This window comes from Podarcis gaigeae (assembly GCF_964106915.1).
Source record: "Podarcis gaigeae genome assembly, chromosome: 12".
NCBI lineage: Eukaryota > Metazoa > Chordata > Lepidosauria > Squamata > Lacertidae > Podarcis > Podarcis gaigeae.
Genome location: NC_139688.1, coordinates 46347841 through 46366378, shown reverse-complemented (window position 1 = coordinate 46366378; position 18538 = coordinate 46347841). Strand labels below are relative to the sequence as shown.

The following is an 18538-nucleotide window of genomic DNA, read 5'->3' as shown; positions in this document are numbered from 1 at the left end:
TTCTCCTTTCCCTTCCTCCCCCACAACAAACACTCTGTGAGGTGAGTGGGGCTGAGAGACTTCAAAGAAGTGAGACTGGCCCAAGGTCACCCAGCAGCTGCATGTGGAGGAGCGGAGACGCGAACCCGGTTCACCAGATTACGAGACTACCACTCTTAACCACTACACCACACTGGCTCCAGTTCATGACACTACCAGATCAGGGATTCCACTGAACAATGCCAGCACCTGCCCCCTCCACACCTTCTTGTGTATGTCCACGAGTCCCAGTGATGACCAGCCACTTATCCTGCACTGTAACCCACACTGCTGTGAGGATCCATATAAGGCAGCTTCCCATATTTCGTGCTCAGCCATTTAGCTATTGATCCTCCTCTGGGTTTGAAGACATTCACAGGGAAACCAAATTGCTTGTTTACAGAGCTATTGTAAAAGGTAAAGTGTGTTCTCCTTCATGGAGAGCACGTGTTGCAGTGGGGGCTAACAAGACACCCCACTGTTGCTGGGCGGGTCTAAATTTGTTGATCACTGTTGCGATTTGGCTTCCCTTGTCGTTGGGAAGATTTTGATGTTGCCATTCTGTGATTGACAGCCAGAAGCATTAAAAGCCTCTGCGTGCAGCCTCTTTTCGCTGCGCGCATTGGATTGCCCTCCCTCCCTCCCTCCCTATTAATTAGGGTTGTTTGTGTTGACCTTGCTATGCCTGTCATGGGGCCGTCTGCTTTTGGGGCAGGGGCCCGGTAGGAATTTTGTCCAATTGGCTGATTGGCTGGAGCCATTTGGTTTTTGCCTACTGCATAGCAAATCGTCACAACTTGTAAGGTTGCGGTTAGGCATTGGTTCTATGAATTGGTTGGTGGAGGGGCATGGATTGGCTGTGCCTGCCCCTCTAATGCTGCTGCTGCAAGGGTTTTCCATTAAAGGAACCCAGGGGCTCGCCATGCTTTTGTCCGAACCCCTGTCAAGGGGCTAGGGCCACGCAAGAGCCCCTGGGAGCATTTGGGGGAGAGCTGAGAGAAGGTCCCCTTTTCCATCGTTCTCCCCAAAATGTCTTTCCCTTTCTGACTTTGCAGTCATGCGAATGTCAGGCTGTCCCCATGCGGGGACAGATAGTCATAACCAATGCCTAAGCAACCACTCACATTCTGTATTTTAATAAAGTTGTGGCCAAAATTATGCCAGAAACCTTAAACAAAAACTCTGTGTGAATTGTGTTTTATTGGGGTGGCTTGGGGACCTCGACACGCAAAAAGGTAAAGGACCCCTGGACGGTTAAGTCCAGTCAAAGGTAACTATGGGGTTGCGGCGCTCATCTCACTTTTCAGGCCGAAGGAGCTGGCGTTTGTCCACAGACAGCTTTCTGGGTCATGTGGCCAGCAGGACCTAAACAGCTTCTGGTGCAATGGAACACCGTGACAGAAACCAGAGCGCACAGAAACACTGTTTACCTTCCCGACGCAGCGGTACCTATTTATCTACTTGCACTGGCATGCTTTCAAACTGCTAGGTTGGCAGGAGCAGGGACAGAGCAACGGCAGGTCACCCCATCGCCAGGATTCGAACCGCCAATAAAATACAAAAAGGGCTCTTACCAAACTGACTGAGTGCCCTAACTAGTCCCTTACTCACTTATAAACATCTGCCTCCTACAGTTGTCATTAGCTCATCAGCCATATCCTCAGTACCATGTGTTATGGCTTAACAAGGCAGCTTTATCACAACAAAATTCCAAAGAACAGTGAGCAGAAGAAAAGTGGTTTCAGACACTGGTTCCAGAAACGCTTGTGGAAGAAGAATTTGTTGACAGCTAAGGATATTGTTGGGACTACAACTCTCACAATCTTTCCTGCCTAGGACTGATGAGAATTGTAATTCTGCAACATCTGGAGAACAGCAGATGTTAGCCTGAATGATGTCTACATAGGCACAGAACCTATATGTGTGCCTGTACAGAAGGCATGAAGAAGACATCTATAAATTTGGGACATGTTTTTGTTTTAACTTCTTCCCAAATGATCCCAAGTTAGGGGTGAGCCAAGGGGTAGCTAAGTTTGCTGATGATACTAAATTATTCAGAGTGGTTGAAACAAAAAGGGGATTGTGAGCAACTCCTTAGTAAAGGTAAAGGGACCCCTGACCATTAGGTCCAGTCGTGGCCGACTCTGGGGTTGCGGTGCTCATCTCACTTTAGAGCAACTCCTTAAAAACCACCTTTAAAAACTTTTAACTAATATGTTCATTTTCAGGCACATTTTCCTCTACGAAATTCTGTAAACATTGGTTGCAGAACTACACCACAAATTTTGGATACAGGCAAATTTTGAAAGATGACTGTTTCTCAAAATTGTTTTGGAATTTGATCATTCGGCTTTAAATACAGACTGAAAGGAATCCCACCTCATCTCTGCTTGAATGACAACATACAGTGTGCTGGGTGGAACAAATTGAGATTGCTTAGTGTGATGGATTATGGCTTGTTGCTCCCAAGCAAGCTATTATCACAAGCCTGCAGCAAACCACAGCACAAGTAAGCAATAAGCCAGGATTCCTAACTTATCCGATCTTACTTGAACCACAGTGTGAATGATCAGTGTGCTGGCACAATCCACCTGTTTGTTGTTGCTTCACTCATCCCTTTGCATGGGTGGGTAAAAATCAGCATTGCTCAGAGTGATGGCTGGACTCTGCTTTGTTCCTCTCGAGAAAGACTCTCCTCTCTGGAAGAGAGGGGAGTGGTTGTGGGCGGGAGCCCGAGCACTTCCCCTAGCAGGGGGCGTTAGCCCCCTGCCTCCACCTTACCTGGCTAGGTGCCTCAGAGGGGGCATGTTCAGCAGCCTTTTGCTGCGGCGCCAGCTTCTCCCCGGCCTCATTCTTCGCCGTCGTCTCGTTGCAAGTCACCTACCCTCCACTCCCTTTTAGTTAGGGCTTAGGTCATTGGCCTTGCTATGGACCTTAGGTTGGTCGCCCTGGTTGTCCAGGGGGCCTGGTAGGAGTTTTTCCATTTGGCATTAGGCTTTTTGGTTTTTTCGCCTACCTCGTAGCAATCGTCACAACTTTTGTGGTATTGGTGGGTAGGTTAGGCATTGGAATAATGTGTTGTGGTGTGTCGAAGGGCTAGGTGTGGCCATCGCCTATGCCTTCAATTTTTAGGGGTATTCCGTTAAAGGAATCTGGCGGTCGTGTATTCTGTCCGATGCCTGCTTGGCGGGAGGCCATGGCACGACCCTCGGTGACAGCAGGGGAGAGCCTATAGTTGGATTAGCATCAACAGGCTCCACCTACTGGTGAATAAACCCACTTGTTTGAGGGATCCAATGCCTAAGCCAATACCTTTTCACTGCTGTAATCAATAAAGTTGTGGCCTTTCCTTGCCCATTAACCTTACATCACGTGTCCTTGTGTATTCATTTCACATTGCGGGGGTTGGGTCCTCGAACCACAAAGTCAGGATTGAAAGCCAGCAACAAACCAGAGCGAGCGTGAAACAGCTACGTGAATAAAAAGACGCTACAGAGAAATCCAAACCAGCAACAAATTTGAGTTTAATGATTTCATTCCATTCATGGCCATCAGGAGGGCAAGTACAGGAAAGGAGATACTTTGCTGGGGGGTGGGGAGGGTGGAATGAAGCAATGGGGGAGCGAGAGACAACTAGAGACACGCAAGGTGTGGAATAAGGGAAATAAGAAAATACACGGTGAATAAAGGTTCGAAAGGCTCAGGTTGGAGGGGAAATGGCTGGCTGGAGATGAAGAATGGGCAAAAAAAAGTAAGGAATCGAAGGAGAAGATGGGTTTGGCTATTAGGCTAAAACACAAGAGGCACAAAATGGCATGAATCAGTGCAAATATTGAAGTGTTTGGAAAAACGGAGGTTATTTATACGTGGAATGATAAAACATTTAACGTTTGTGCAAAACTGCTTTAAGTTGAGTGGAATTTTCAAGGCATTCTGTCCGTCAGAAGATATAGCCTTGCTAAATCTTTGGAAACGAAAGACCACATATGAAAAAATATGAAGACGAGAAAGAGGATCCATTCCACGAACTTCATACGCCACATCTGGTTTCCAGAAAACACAGCCATTTAACAACAAAAAACCCAAACTCATCGCCGTTGATTGCAGCTGACTAAGGGTGAGAAGTCAGTTTTCTCTTCAATGCCAGGTTGTCCTCTTTCAGTCATCTGAAAAATATCGAAAGCAGACATTGCGGGAAGATGAACAGGAAAATGTAGGATAGCCTTTGGTTTGGATGATGTTTTTGGATCCCATCCAAGCCTGCTTTCCAGGTCATGTGGCCAGCATGACTAAACTGCATCTGGCGCAACGGGACACCATGATGGAAACCAGAGCGCACAGAAACACCCTTTACCTTCCCGACGCAGCGGTACCTATTTATCTACTCGCACTGGTATGCTTTCAAACTGCTAGGTGGGCAGGAGCTGGGACAGAGCAACGGGAGCTCACCCCATCTGGGGATTCGAACCGCCGACCTTCCGATCGGCAAGCCCAAGAGGCTCAGTGATTTAGACCACAGCACCACCTGTGTCCCAAGCATAATGTCACAAACAGTTCAGATCTGAATGATTGGATTCTTCCTCCTCCGATGAAATGGATCAACAACTCTGCCCCCCTCCCTAAGAGTATGCTTAAGTGCACCCTTTCATTTCCTCTCCTATAAGTGAATAGTCCCCTTAACTCCTGTAGAGAAATCTGTAGCCCTATACTTGGGGAAAATCTTGACGCAAGGGCAAAAACCTACCCTCCATTCCCGATACTACGTGACCATGGGAAAGGATTCTTCAGGGAATGCAATGTATACATAGACACCTATTTGTTGATGAAGGAGGACACTTTTCTAATTTATAATAATCTTTACAAATAAGTGGCTGGACTTACATGAAACTGAGACTCCTTGAAGTATATCTCGATTTTTGAGAGATGACCTTGTTACATTTTGTTCGGAGTTCAGCTGGCGGATAGCTGTTGATTCCACCTGTTGTGAGAAAAAGAAACGGGGATGAACCTTCACAAAGTTTGGAAATAGATTTTGCCATGATTAGGGTGTACTTTCACATTTCCCTTCTTATCAGCAGTGTGGTGTAGTGGTTAAGAGCGGTAGACTCGTAATCTGGTGAACCAGGTTCGCTTCCCCTCTCCTCCACATGCAGCTGCTGGGTGACTTTGAGCTAGTCACACTTCTCTGAAGTCTCTCAGCCCCACTCACCTCACAAAGTGTTTGTTGTGGGGGAGGAAGGGAAAGGAGAATGTTAGCTGTGTTGAGACTCCTTCGGGTAGTGATAAAGCGGGATATCAAATCCAAACTCTTCTTCTTCTTCTTATATTGAAAGTCCTAATGATTGCATCTGGCCCTGGCCCTACACCAAAAGACAGTTTCCAGTCCCTCCCTCTAATTCTTTTAGCTCACAGATGCAATTATTCTTCAATATCCTGTGTCAGGGACTGTGCTGAGGAGGGCTGCACAGACTAGGAATGGGGGGAACCTCCCCCTCCCCCCTGCTACCGATCAGGATCCTGACTCTTCCCAGGAGCTGTGGGACAGTATAGATTTGGAACAGTGGTTCGCAGAAGGACATAGTTCAGAAGACAAAAGTTGGGGAGAACTGGGTGGTGAACAGTTAGGAGAAGAAGAACCAGGAAAGAGAGAGAGTTAACAGACTCCGGTTCGCTGCAAAGTGTCCAGCCGATCAGTCCGAGGTCACAGAGATTAGATAAGGTAGCTGCACAGAAGGCACAGTGGTTGCAAGATCAGGTTGCAAGGCGAAGAAGTAGTGAGGGTGACTTGGGCGGGGCAGTGGGTGTAAACCTTAACTGGGAGCACCTTTACTCTGAGAATGGGCTCTCTCTTCTTTCGCCGTGATCATTAAAATCTCTTTAAATGGTAAGAGACTATTTTTGCTTTGTTCTGCTTATCCACGGCTAAAGGAGGGGGGAGCCGCTTCCCCGAAGGCTGACATCATGCATATCTCTAGTTATTGTGAAGAAGGAATGCGCGGAAGATATGAAACACTCTAGGGGAGGTAGGAAAGGATCCATTTTGTAAATGGTTGCTGGGAAGAGATTTCCTAAGTGGGAACTGGCGGAAATGACTGGCAGAATCCGAGACCAGGGAGAAGAATCGGTAGAAGAAGGTTGGAAGAAATTTAAAGACTATCTACAGAAACATTGTAAAATTAAGGAATGTTAGAAGGATGCTGGAATGAAGTTATGTGGTTTTAGCAGTAATGTTATAAAGGAGTATGTAAAAATGGGTTGTCAACAGGTGAGAATGTAAAGTTACAACATATTAAGATAAATGATTAAGATAAAAACAAAGATGGAAAGGATTTGCTGAATTAACTAACTGAACTAGAATACAAAAAAGGGAGGTGTGAGGAGGTCAAGGAAACAAGTAAATGAAAGATAAGTCATGGAAAAATTGATTTGTTTTTAATTGTTTTTATTTTCCAGTTTTTTGTAATTTTTTGTTTTATTATCTTTTTCTTATTTTTGAAGTTTTTTGAAATTTTAATAAATATTACTTTTTTTTAAAAAAAGAGAGAGATTTCCTGAGTGGAGTGGAACTACTTGTAGTTTACTGACAATGGAGGTGGTTTCATGCTTATCTTTCAAAGAGAGAGGCCCTGGGGATTTTTATCTGTGTAGGTTGTAGGCCATTCCTCTGTAAGTCCTCTGTGGGAAAAGCTGTTGTATATGCTTAAAGGGACTGGTGTAGCATCTATCCTTTTTATATATATATAAAAAAACAGAATTCTTAGATGGACGCTTTAGGAATATTTTTGCATTTTGTTTTCTTTTTGTTATCTGTTCCTTAACTGATTGTAGATGTTTTGTATTTTACATTTCAGTACTTTTAAAATATACGAAACGATGAATAATTGCAATAAATAATAAACAATAAAATTTACCGCTCAGTTGTGATTTCTGCTTAAGATTTCTATGCCGTGGATTCACAGACGGGGGCTAATAATGTATTGCTATAAAATTGGCTCAGTGTCCTCAAAATGGGTTAGATCAGCCTTTCTCAACTTGTGGGTCCCCAAATGTTGTTGAACTACAACTCCCATCACCCCTAGCTAGCAAGGCCAGAGCTCAGGGATGATGGGAGTTGTAGTCCAACAACATCTGGGGACCCACAAGTTGAGAACCACTGGGTTGGATGCTACACTGTGCTTAATTCACTTGCCACGTAGTGCATGTTCTGCCTTGATGCTTTTATCATCAGAAACCATCCACCTGTAGTTTCAGTTCCCATTTACTGCTTGCAGCATAACTGAGTGTGGATTTTGTCAGTCTACCATTACCCACCTGGCCTTGCTGCTGGTATGCCAAACTTCACCCCAGTATCACTCTGTCTTGCACAGGAGGGTCTCTATTTTCATCAGTAGAATGTCTGGTTCTAGTATCCTAGAACTTCTCCTGATCATGGGGTAGCTAGGAATGAGTGGGTTTCTTGTGGGTGGAGAAGGAAGCAGGATCACATTCCACCAGAAGAGAGAAGAGGGACAGAACAGTTACGAAGGAGCATCTCCACGCCCCATCGTTCAGCCCGGACACTGAGGTCCAGCTCCAAGGGCCTTCTGGTGGTTCACTCACCGCGAGAAGTGAGGTTACAGGGAACCAGGCAGAGGGCCTTCTCGGTAGTGGCACCCACCCTGTGGAACACCTTCCCTTCAGATATCAAGGAAATAATCAACTATCTGACTTTGAGAAGACATCTGAAGGCAGCCCTGTTTAGGGAAGTTTTTAATGTTTGAAGTTTTATCGTGTTTTTAATATTCTGTTGGGAGCCGCCCAGAGTTGCTGGGGAAACCCAGCCAGATGGATGGGGTATGAATGAATGAATGAATGAATGAATGAATGAATGCTGTAAGCAGAGAAAACTATTCTCTCGCCTCTTTTCCAAGTCTGCTGGCCAATCAGAACAGTAGAGGGCCAGACCAGCAAAGAGACACCCAGGAGGCCATAATAATGTCTAATCTGGCACAGAGGGGTATAGAGAGCCCAGAAGATTTCCATAAGTGTGCTACAGCAACAGAACAAACTTAAAAATAACAGAGAGATGGAAAGCTGCAAGCTCTTTCAAAATCACGTATCAATAACTTACTCCGAAGGAGGTATAGAAAGGGTTTCAGGAACCTAAGCGCGTATTCCAATTCAGGCTTGTGAATCCTGCCAAGCTGAATCAAATGCTGCTCCACGGGTCGACTTGCCAGCTCTTCAAGTTCTGTGCCATTGTACTTAGGTCCCAAGGATAGTACCAACAGGACATAGCCTTGGCACTTGGCTCTCAGAGACGCTTTCTTCAACACTTCCTTATCCCAACGACTCGTTTCCCCAGCGGATACAATGATGAGAGCCTTGTGTTTCCTCGGGTTGGGAGATGCTGAGAAAACGTTGTTGATCGTCCACTGGATGGCATGGCCAGGGGCAGCTTCTCCACCCAACTGTCGAAGGGATTCCCAGATATGTCTTTTCATTGACTGCGTCTTGCCGTAAGTCACTAAGTCAAACTCTTTTTTTGCTGGCGGTTGCTGTGTCTGGGGCTTGAAAGCTGGCACAGCGTGGCTCACCACAGCCACCCTGTCGCCCACAGAAGAAACTGTAGGCTCAGAGGAAACCTCAAAAGCGTCAAGTGCGCTGCTTAAGAATCCTTTCAGTTTCTCAAATTCGCCGGGATTCATTGCCTGTGAGGTATCCAGAATGAAAGCCGTGTCCACGTACCCCCAAGGCTGGAGAGATCTTCTGGTACGTTTGCAGGCAGCATTTGGTTTGCATTTATCTGGAAACGAACACGTTTCAGACATCGGTTTACAAACTGCACAATGTGGGATGTGATACATAAGCAGCAGTCAAGTGCAACATTCCTTCTTTTCCTAGAGTGGACATGTGAGGGAATGTTTGGTCCAGCCAGTCGAAAACTTCCTGTTTCCTCCTGGCTGGGATATACCATATTTTTCGCTGTATAAGACGCACATTTCCCCCTCCCAAAATTAAGGGGAAATGTGTGTGCATCTTATGGAGTGAATGCAGGCTTCTTGGCTTCAGTGATAGCAACGTGAAGTCTCCGAAGCACAGTGGGAGCGCTGCCCCCACGCTCCGGAGGCTTCGTGTTGCTTTCCCTGAAGGCTGGAAAGCGAGAGGGGTCGGTGTGCCCTCCAGGCTTCAAGGATAGCCACCTGAAGCCTCCGGAGCACAGCAGGAGCTCCCGCTGCGCTTCGGAGGCTTCGGGTTGCCTTCACTGAAGTCTGGAGTGTGAGAGGGGTAGCCACCTGAAGCCTCTGGAGCTCCCGCTGCGCTCTGGAGGCTTCAGGTTCCTTTCACTGAAGGGTAGGTGCCCCTTCAGCTAAGGTGCAGCGCCCCTTCAGCTAAGCAGGAGGAGAAATGGAAGGGGTTCCGTTTCTCCTGCCGCTTCGCTGAAAGGGTGCTGAGCAGAGGGGGCAAGATTTTTTTTTCTTGGTCACCCCTCTAAAACAAGGTGTGTCCTATGGTTGGGTGCGTCCTATAGAGCGAAAAATACAGTACAGTACTTCCTTTGCATGCTACTAGAGGTGGGTGTGTCCTTACCTGTTCAGGTAGCAAAAGGACAAGGCACGCAGCTCTCTCTCTCTCTCTCTCTCTCTCTCTCTTCCTTCTACATTGGACCAGCTTTTTAGCTTGAGATGCTCTGTTGGTTTTTCAGCCAACAGAGGACACTGGGATCATTCCTTCATATGGGGTAGAACCACATGCATATACTTCATAACTAAGTCTGCCTTCAGGGATCCAACTGTGAACTGATGATGTGAGTAAACTTCTTTTATGATCTTAAAAGAAATTGCCGTGTGTTTATTCTTTTAAGAGGGATATAAGAGAACTTACCAGGAACCTAATAGTGTGAGGCTTACACAAGCCTGCAACCAGCTGCCCACTGTGTGTTTAAAAGGGGAATGTGAAACTCTGCTAAATAAAGGAACTTGCTAGCGCAAGTTAGGAAGGATATTAATAAACAATATTTCCTCTGCTGCCTCCCTGAACATTCCCACACACAAGGGGGTAGGTTGCCTCTTGGAAACTAATGGAACGCTCCAAGAAAAAGGAAAGAATTCTCCTCAGGATTGCATTGGCTCACAGCCTCCATTGGGGAAGTGCTGAGGAGACTGAATTACATTCCTTTCTAGTGCTTGGCTGGACTCAGAGTTGTTGAGATATCTATATAAATTTAGATAAATATTCATATAAATTATAAAACGTCAGGGTTGGTTGGTGTACAAAATTCGCAGAAAGCGTAACATCCCATAAAAATGGTAAAGAATACCAGAACGACCATTGTGACCATTCCTGCATTCTATCAACTCTGGGAACTTTGATTATCTAAAGTCTCCCATGCACTCCTATAATCATTATTTGAGAGTCACATTTCCAAATATTGAGACAATTCTTTCCTTATTTTAATATTACCCATGTCAAATGCAACCCGTGAAAGCTCGTTCAAGACCCTTAAACGAGTACAAAATTTACATCTCTACTATATCCCAATAGCATATAACAAGCTCAGCAATTTAGCAATAGAAGGTTCTGCATTGCAAGATGTAAATTGGGACAAGTTAGCCAATGATTTCATGAGAAGGAAATGTTGAAGAAAATTGCTTGAATATCTGTTACTATTATATGAAAATGCCTGAATTTAATTCATTTTGTTCCTTTTAAATAAAGTTCATTTTTGGACGAAGAGACATCTTTTCTATCTCTATGTACGTATATCATTAATTTTAAACAACAGCTCAGTCAGTAGAGCATGAGAATCTTAATCTCAGGGTCTCAAAGTTGTGGGTTCAAACCCCATATTGGGCAAAAAGATTCCTGCATTGCAGGGGGCTGGACTAGATTATTCTCATGGTGGCTCCAGTACTACAGTTCTATAATTCTACTGTTTAATCGTATAATAGCCAAAAAATCAACCTAAAATCAGTGAATCTAAATAAAGGTTTAGATGTGTTTTTCTTAGTTGCTCCTCTGGCTTACTCATCAACTGTTTTAAAATCAGCCACACCCCCTGGAAATATCCTTACAATAACTGCTTGTTTGCTCTTTTTCAAAACCTTTAATCAATACTACATTTCTGGTAAGTTTAACTTCCATCGGATGCCTTGATTTTCATCGCGTGTCAATTTGCATTACCGTAAGAAGGGCGTAGTAGTCAAGACGGTTTGCTCATCAACCCTCCTTCTCACAGAGCTTTTCTCCTAAAACACCAGAGATTTCTGCCAAGCTCTGTCAGTCTTATGGCTCATCATGATCAAATAAACATGTTTCTTGAAAATCATAATTGCAAGAAGATTATACTTCGTACCGTAACAAAGAGTGCACAGCTGGAGTCTCTGTAAAAACAATGTGTAATCTCCTTTGCTTGGAATGTGAAGGGCTTGAAACTGTCCAGAATCGTCCATCTAGAAAGAAAAAATGAAAAGTAGGATAAAAACCTTCAGGTAATAATAATAATAATAATAATAATAATAATAATAATAATAATATCTTGTGAACTGCCCTGAGACCTGCGGGTATAGGGTGGGGTAACAATAACAATAACAAGATTTATTCCCCACCCATCTGGCTGGGTTGCCTCAGTTGCTCGGGCCAGCTTCTAACACATATAAAAACATAATAAAACACCAAACATTAAAAACTTCCTGATGCAGGGCAGCCTTTGGGTGTGTTCTAAAAGTTGTGTAGTTCTTTATGCCTTACGCATAGGAAGCTTCATACAGCAACAGTGTTTTGTGTTGTGTAGGCCCCTATGATGTAAGTAATGAGCCCCGCCTGCTAGCCTGCTCCCTCAAATATCACTGGTTTGCTCATTTCTATATATAGGGTGCCTACATTCTGCATGGACTGGTTGCATGACAACATGTGCAAATGGCTTTAGATACCTATTAGGTCCATAAATTACCATATAGCTTGTATTCCCCACAAATAACAGTGACAATTTGTTTTTGACAAATGACAGCTGGACATATAAAGGGCCCCATTACCCTCAGTAGCTTAGAGCCTCATCAAGCCTAAATCCGGCCCTGGCTACCATAAATAGAGAGCAAAACATAATCGCTAAATGCAAAAGAAGTAAAACTGACACTGACAAACTGGAACGTGTCCAGAGGAGGGCAACCAAAATGGTCAAAGGCCTGGAAATGATGCCTTATGAGGAACGGCTAAGGGAGCTGGGCATGTTTAGCCTGGAGAAGAGGAGGTTAAGGGGTGATATGATAGCCATGTTCAAATATATAAAAGGATGTCACATAGAGGAGGGAGAAAGGTTGTCTTCTGCTGCAATGGAGCAATGGATTCAAACTACAAGAAAGAAGATTCCACCTAAACATTAGGAAGAACTTCCTGACAGTAAGAGCTGTTCGACAGTGGAATTTGCTGCCAAGGAGTGTGGTGGAGTCTCCTTCTTTGGAGGTCTTTAAGCAGAGGCTTGACAACCATATGTTAGGGGTGCTCTGATGGTGTTTCCTACTTGGCAGGTGGTTGGACTCGATGGCCCTTGTGGTCTCTTCCAACTCTATGATTCTATGATTCTATAAAAAGACCATAGTTCTCCTCACCGCAAAGGAACGATGGAGCTGGGTGATGTTATTAAATGCAACGACCACCAGAAGGATCTCTAAGGCACTGTATTCAAGGACAGCTGTGTTGAAGGAATTTGGATCAGCAGTGTGACCGTGGCTAAAAAAGACAGCAACTTTTCTCAAGTTAGCACCTTGGAGAGTTCTCTTGAAGGCATTCCTGGCCACAAACCTCATCGATGCACCCATGTCCCGTCTGCTTGCTGCTCTCTGATAAGGAAGTGCCTTGAGCTCTTGAAGCAAATGCTCCTTGCTGCGGAAATCTGAGAAGCGGATCAGATAGTGGGTGCTAGAGCTGTAGGACACGACGCCCACCCTGGCTCCCACAGGACAGTTGCTTTCCCTGATTCTGAGGTCCTTCACAATTGCTATGACGATCTCCCTCATTCGGTCAAACATCTGAGGCGTGGTGTCTTGAGAGACATCCAAAGCAAACATTAATTCCGTGGGATATACCGGGCATTCTGGCATCCCTAGGACAAAAGAGCGGATGGCTTATCGAGTCAGACACCAGATTTCCAAAGGTCAGGAGACAAAATAATAATATAGAATAATAATTTGTTATTTGTACCCCGCCCATCTGGCTGGGTTTCCCCAGCCACTCTGGGCAGCTTCCAACAAAGATTAAAAATACATTAAAATGTATGTCTTCTAAATGTCAGGTAGTTGTTTATTTCTTTGACATCTGGTGGGAGGGCGTTCCACAGGGAGGGCGCCACTACCGAGAAGGCCCTCTGCCTGGTTCCCTGTAACCTCACTTCTCGCAGTGAGGGAACCGTCAGAAGGCTCTCACAGCACTGGACCTCAGCGTCCGGGCAGAATGATGGGCGTGGAGACGCTCCTTCAGGTATACTGGGGCCAAGGGTGGTTAGGGCTTTAAAGGTCAGCACTGACACTTTGACTTGTCTTCGGAAACGTACTGGGAGCCAATGTAGGTCTTTCAAGACCGGTGTTATGTGGTCTCGGCGGCCGCCCCTAGTCACCAGTCTAGCTCTGTGTTCAGTTCTTTTTTACAAAACGAAAATGTTTTATTCTATTTTTGTAGTTTAGAAAGTACCGTATTTTTTGTTCCATAAGACACACTTTTGCCCTCCTAAAAAGTAAGGGGAAATGTGTGTGTGTCTTATGGAGCGAATGCAGGGGGGAGGCAGGCGGGAAAAGCTCCCAAGAGCCACACACAGGGATGCATACAGGCTCTGCTCAGCGCTCCCTTTAAATAATTTTTTTTCTTGAATTCCCCCTCTAAAAACTAGGTGCGCCTTATGGTCAGGTGCGCCTTATGGAGTGAAAAATATGGCAATCTGCAAATCTTTTCAAAATAAATTAATAAACAGGGGTGGAGAATTCTCTTAGCTTTCCAAGGCATGAAGGAAGCACTTCCAAGTTAGCGTGAGGGAAACTGCTCCACACGATGGAGCAGCAAGATAATCTCTGTGCTGCAAGTTCATCAACACCTCAAAGACAGAGGTTTATCAACCGTGAGCAGTAATGTTAGATGGCGCTGCGAAGACAAACCGCACAGACTTGTCCCCACGCCATTCCACATGGTAAGTTGATATATGCAAAAAGGATTCCTAAATAGCAGGGGTAGGAGATGTTTTGCAGCCAAGGGCCACATTTTTCCCCGGGGGCCACAATGAGGACATATCGTGCAATCTCTTGGGCCAGACAGTGAGATTCATCACTCAAGCACCTTATCAGATGCATGAGTATAGTTGGTTGAAAGAAGATTGGGAAATGTTTATTGAATATATGGGGGAAACTGTGTACACTTGAAAACGTTGGCAACATTAAGATAAATTCAATAGCGCAAATAAGTTTTGATGGAAATAATAATGGAATACTGAATGGTTTAGTTTATATAAAATATGCAGGGATTGATGATATGCAAAATGAACCATGGAAAGAGAAGGGAAGTCATTGATATTTTAAGGTTGTTTAAATGAATATTCTAAATTTAATTATTTAAAATGTAATAAAAATTAAAAAATTAATTTAAAAATTAATATAAAAATTAAAAATTAACAAAATAATTAAAAAATATTAGCATCATCATGTACTTCTAAATAACCAACTATGCTCTTTTTTTTAAAGAGCATAGTTGGTTATTTAGAAGTAAATGATGATGCTAATATTATCATTAGGGTGGTTTTTTTAAAAAAAGGTTTTAAAATCCATTGCCTCAGATATCATACAATGCATAATTATACAAAAGAACGTTTACAAAACCATAACAAATACAATGCACAACAATTTACTACAGACAAAAAGAGAAAATTCACAAATGTGCCACATAAATCCACATAACAGCTGCAGTATAATGTTAAGTGCCTACCTTGGTAACAAGCTAAAGGAAAGAGAGAGAAAATAATATAGCATCATTAACAACAACAACAACAACAGTTTATTATTTATACCCCACCCATCTGGCTGGGTTTCCCCAGCCACTCTGGGCGGCCCCCAAAAGAATACTGCCAGAAGGCCCTCAGAGCTGGACCACAGTGTCCGGGCTGAACAATGGGGGTGGAGACGCTCCTTCAGGTATACTGGCAAATTATGTAGCAAAGGTTCAAGAATCTCTTCTAGTTATCATAGAATGCTTCAACCATTATTTTACAGAAATCCTTTTGAATGGAATCGTGTAGCAATGGGGTGTAACTCCGAATGTAGAGGGCATTCGTGTCACATCCAATTTGTGCATTTAAAGCACATGATGTCCCCCCAAAGAATTGAGGGCCCTGTAGTTATTTAAGGGTGCTGGGAATTAGAGCTCTCTGATGGGTAAATAGAATTCCTAGTATTCTTGGGGGTGGGGGGGGAGTCATGGCTGTTAAAATGGCATATATGTGCTTTAAATGCTTTACTGTTGTTAGCCGCTCTGAGCCTGTCTTCGGCTGGGGAGGGCGGGATATAAATAAAATTATATTATTATAATATATAATAGGTAAAGGTAAAGGTACCCTTGCCCGTACGGGCCAGTCTTGACAGACTCTAGGGTTGTGCGCTCATCTCACTCTATAGGCCGGGAGCCAGCGCTGTCCGTAGAGACTTCCGGGTCACGTGGCCAGCGTGACAAGCTGCATCTGGCAAGCCAGCGCAGCACACGGAACGCCGTTTACCTTCCTGCTGGTAAGCGGTCCCTATTTATCTACTTGCACTTAAGGGTGCTTTCGAACTGCTAGGTTGGCAGGCGCTGGGACCGAACAACGGGAGCGCACTCCGCCGTGGGGATTCGAACCGCCGACCATGCGATCGGCAAGTCCTAGGCGCTGAGGTTTTACCCACAGCGCCACCCGCGTCCCTGTAATATGTAATATGTAATATGTAATATGTAATATGTAATATGTAATATGTAATATGTAATATGTAATATATACAGTGGTGCCTCGCAAGACGAAATTAATCCGTTCTGTGACTCTCTTCGTCTAGCGGTTTTTTCGTCTTGCGAAGCAAGCCCATTGACAGCTTAGCGGATTAGTGCTATTAGCGGTCTAGCGGCTTTTAGCGATCAGCTGAGAAGCGGCTTATCAGCGGAACAGCTGAGAAGCGGCTTAGCGCTTAGGGAAAGGGCAGAAAAAAGCGAGAAAAAAACACGGGAACTCGCAAGATTTTTTCGTCTTGCGAAGCAACCCCATAGAGAAATTCGTTTAGCGAAGCGCCTCCAAAAACGGAAAACCCTTTCGTCTAGCGGGTTTTTCGTCTTGCGAGGCATTCATCTTGCGGGGCACCACTGTAATATATAATATATAATATATAATATATAATATATAATATATAATATATAATATATAATATATAATATATAATATATAATATATAATATATAATATATAATATATAATATATAATATATAATATATAATATATAATATATAATATATAATATAATGTGGATGCGACTTCAGATATATTAAGTGACCACCATGAGTAAGCTTGGCGGGCAGTTAAACAAGAAGGAATAAATGGATTATTCAATGAAGCAAAAGGTCCCAGCAACTGGTCCTGAAAAAAGAACAAATTTGCCAGCTCCCAAATGTGTTTATTGCTTGGTGTAGACATTTCTGGCTCCCATGAAAAGTAAAAAAAAAGCAGAATTAGGAAAGTGGTATATCTCAGTAGCATAGGACTGCAGGATCTGAGCTATGGAAATGGTCGTCAAGGAGCTATCATGACAACAGACAGAGATAACTCCCTATAGCAGAAGTTAACTGAAGTTTTGGCAAGACAGATAGCCAGATCCTAAAGCTATTTGAAAACTCGTCGACTTCTTAAGCCTGTAGAGGTCAGTAGCCAACCAAAGCTATATGATTAAGGGTGGCGCTGCCGGGACATGGGTGACACTGTGGGTTAAACCACAGAGCCTAGGACTTGCCGATCAGAAGGTCGGCAGTTCGAATCCCCGCAACGGGGTGAGCTCCCATTGCTCGGTCCCTGCTCCTGCCAACCTAGCAGTTCGAAAGCACGTCAAAGTGCAAATAGATAAATAGGTACCACTATGGTGGGAAGGTAAACGGCGTTTCCGTGTGCTGCTCTGGTTTGCCAGAAGCTTCTTAGTCATGCTGGCCACATGACCCGGAAGCTGTACGCCGGCTCCCTCGGCCAGTAAAGCGAGATGAGCGCCGCAACCCCAGAGTCGGTCACGACTGGACCTAATGGTCAGGGGTCCCTTTACCTTTACCTATCTGCCCATGACAATAGGACAATCATTTATCCTTCATGAGTAACTGAATGCAGTAGGAATCAATACTTACAGCTGTGCTCACGAATATAAGCAATGAGTTCGCACGGCTACAGAGTGAGAAAGAGAAGAAAAGTTGAGTAATCCACAGATTACAGGGGGGAATTATAGAACCTTTCTGAATATTTAAGGTCCATGATGTGGTGAATACATACGGAAAAAGAAGCCACACCCTTTGCTCCTTTAATACCCTGAAAGAAGAAAAATAGCATATTATATTAAAAATAGATTTCTGTGCTCAGTCACAATTGATAATGAAGTTGAAAGAAAAGTCATTAAGTAAGGCAACTGCAGCAGAATATCAACAGTCATTCAGCAAAGCCATTTGTTCCGTTGATTTGGTTTATAACTTAGAAATATGGGGTGACACCATTTTTTTATTATTGATAAGAAATACATTGGAAAACACACCTAGGATTCAGTATCACTCGGTGTTCTTGCTTTCATTTGAAATATATCTATCTATATTCTGCAAATTAAAAAAAAAAATGATACTAGGCTATACTACACTGAAATCTTAAATTGTTTGTTTAAATGTACAGTTTTGGGGGGACAGGAGACAGGCAGGTGTGGAAGACTCCCCAGTCCTGAATGGGGTAACTGTGCCACTGAAGGACCAGGTCCGCAGCCTGGGAGTCATTCTGGACTCACAGCTGTCCATGGAGGCACAGGTCAATTCTGTGTCCAGGGCAGCTGTTTACCAGCTCTGTCTGGTACACAGGCTGAGACCCTAGCTGCCCGCAGGCTGTCTCGCCAGAGTGGTGCATGCTCTGGTTATCTCTTGCTTGGACTACTGCAATGTGCTCTATGTGGGGCTACCTTTGAAGGTGACCCGGAAACTACATTAATCCAGAATGTGGCAGCTAGACTGGTGACCGGGAGCAGCTGCCGGGACCATATAACACTGGTCTTGAAAGACCTACACTGGCTCCCAGTACGTTTCCGAGCACAATTCAATGTGTTTGTGCTGACCTTTAAAGCCCTAAACGGCCTTGGTCCAGTATACCTGAAGGAGCGTCTCCACCTCCATCGTTCTGCCCGGACACTGAGGTCCAGTGCCGAGGGCCTTCTGGTGGTTCCCTCACTGCGAGAAGCCATGTTACAGGGAACCAGGCAGGGGGTCTTCTCAGTAGTGGCGCCCGCCCTGTGGAACGCCCTCCCACCAGATGTCAAA

At 44.4% G+C, this 18538-nt stretch overlaps 1 protein-coding gene across 1 annotated transcript in view; it reads right to left on the bottom strand.

Moving 5' to 3' along the window:
* Positions 1-3518: 3518 nt before the first annotated feature.
* Positions 3519-18538, bottom strand: part of LOC310828605 (collagen alpha-6(VI) chain-like) — a 69794-nt gene continuing 54774 nt past the window's right edge. Inside the window, exons 29-35 of the mRNA XM_083706219.1 lie at positions 17461-17555; positions 14147-14319; positions 12606-13120; positions 11354-11450; positions 8129-8803; positions 4900-4996; positions 3519-4184 (exon numbers count right to left, since the gene is read on the bottom strand). Of these exons, the coding sequence (XP_083562345.1) occupies positions 4181-4184; positions 4900-4996; positions 8129-8803; positions 11354-11450; positions 12606-13120; positions 14147-14319; positions 17461-17555 (1656 nt within the window). The 3' untranslated portion in view covers positions 3519-4180. The remainder of the gene's footprint in view (positions 4185-4899; positions 4997-8128; positions 8804-11353; positions 11451-12605; positions 13121-14146; positions 14320-17460; positions 17556-18538) is intronic.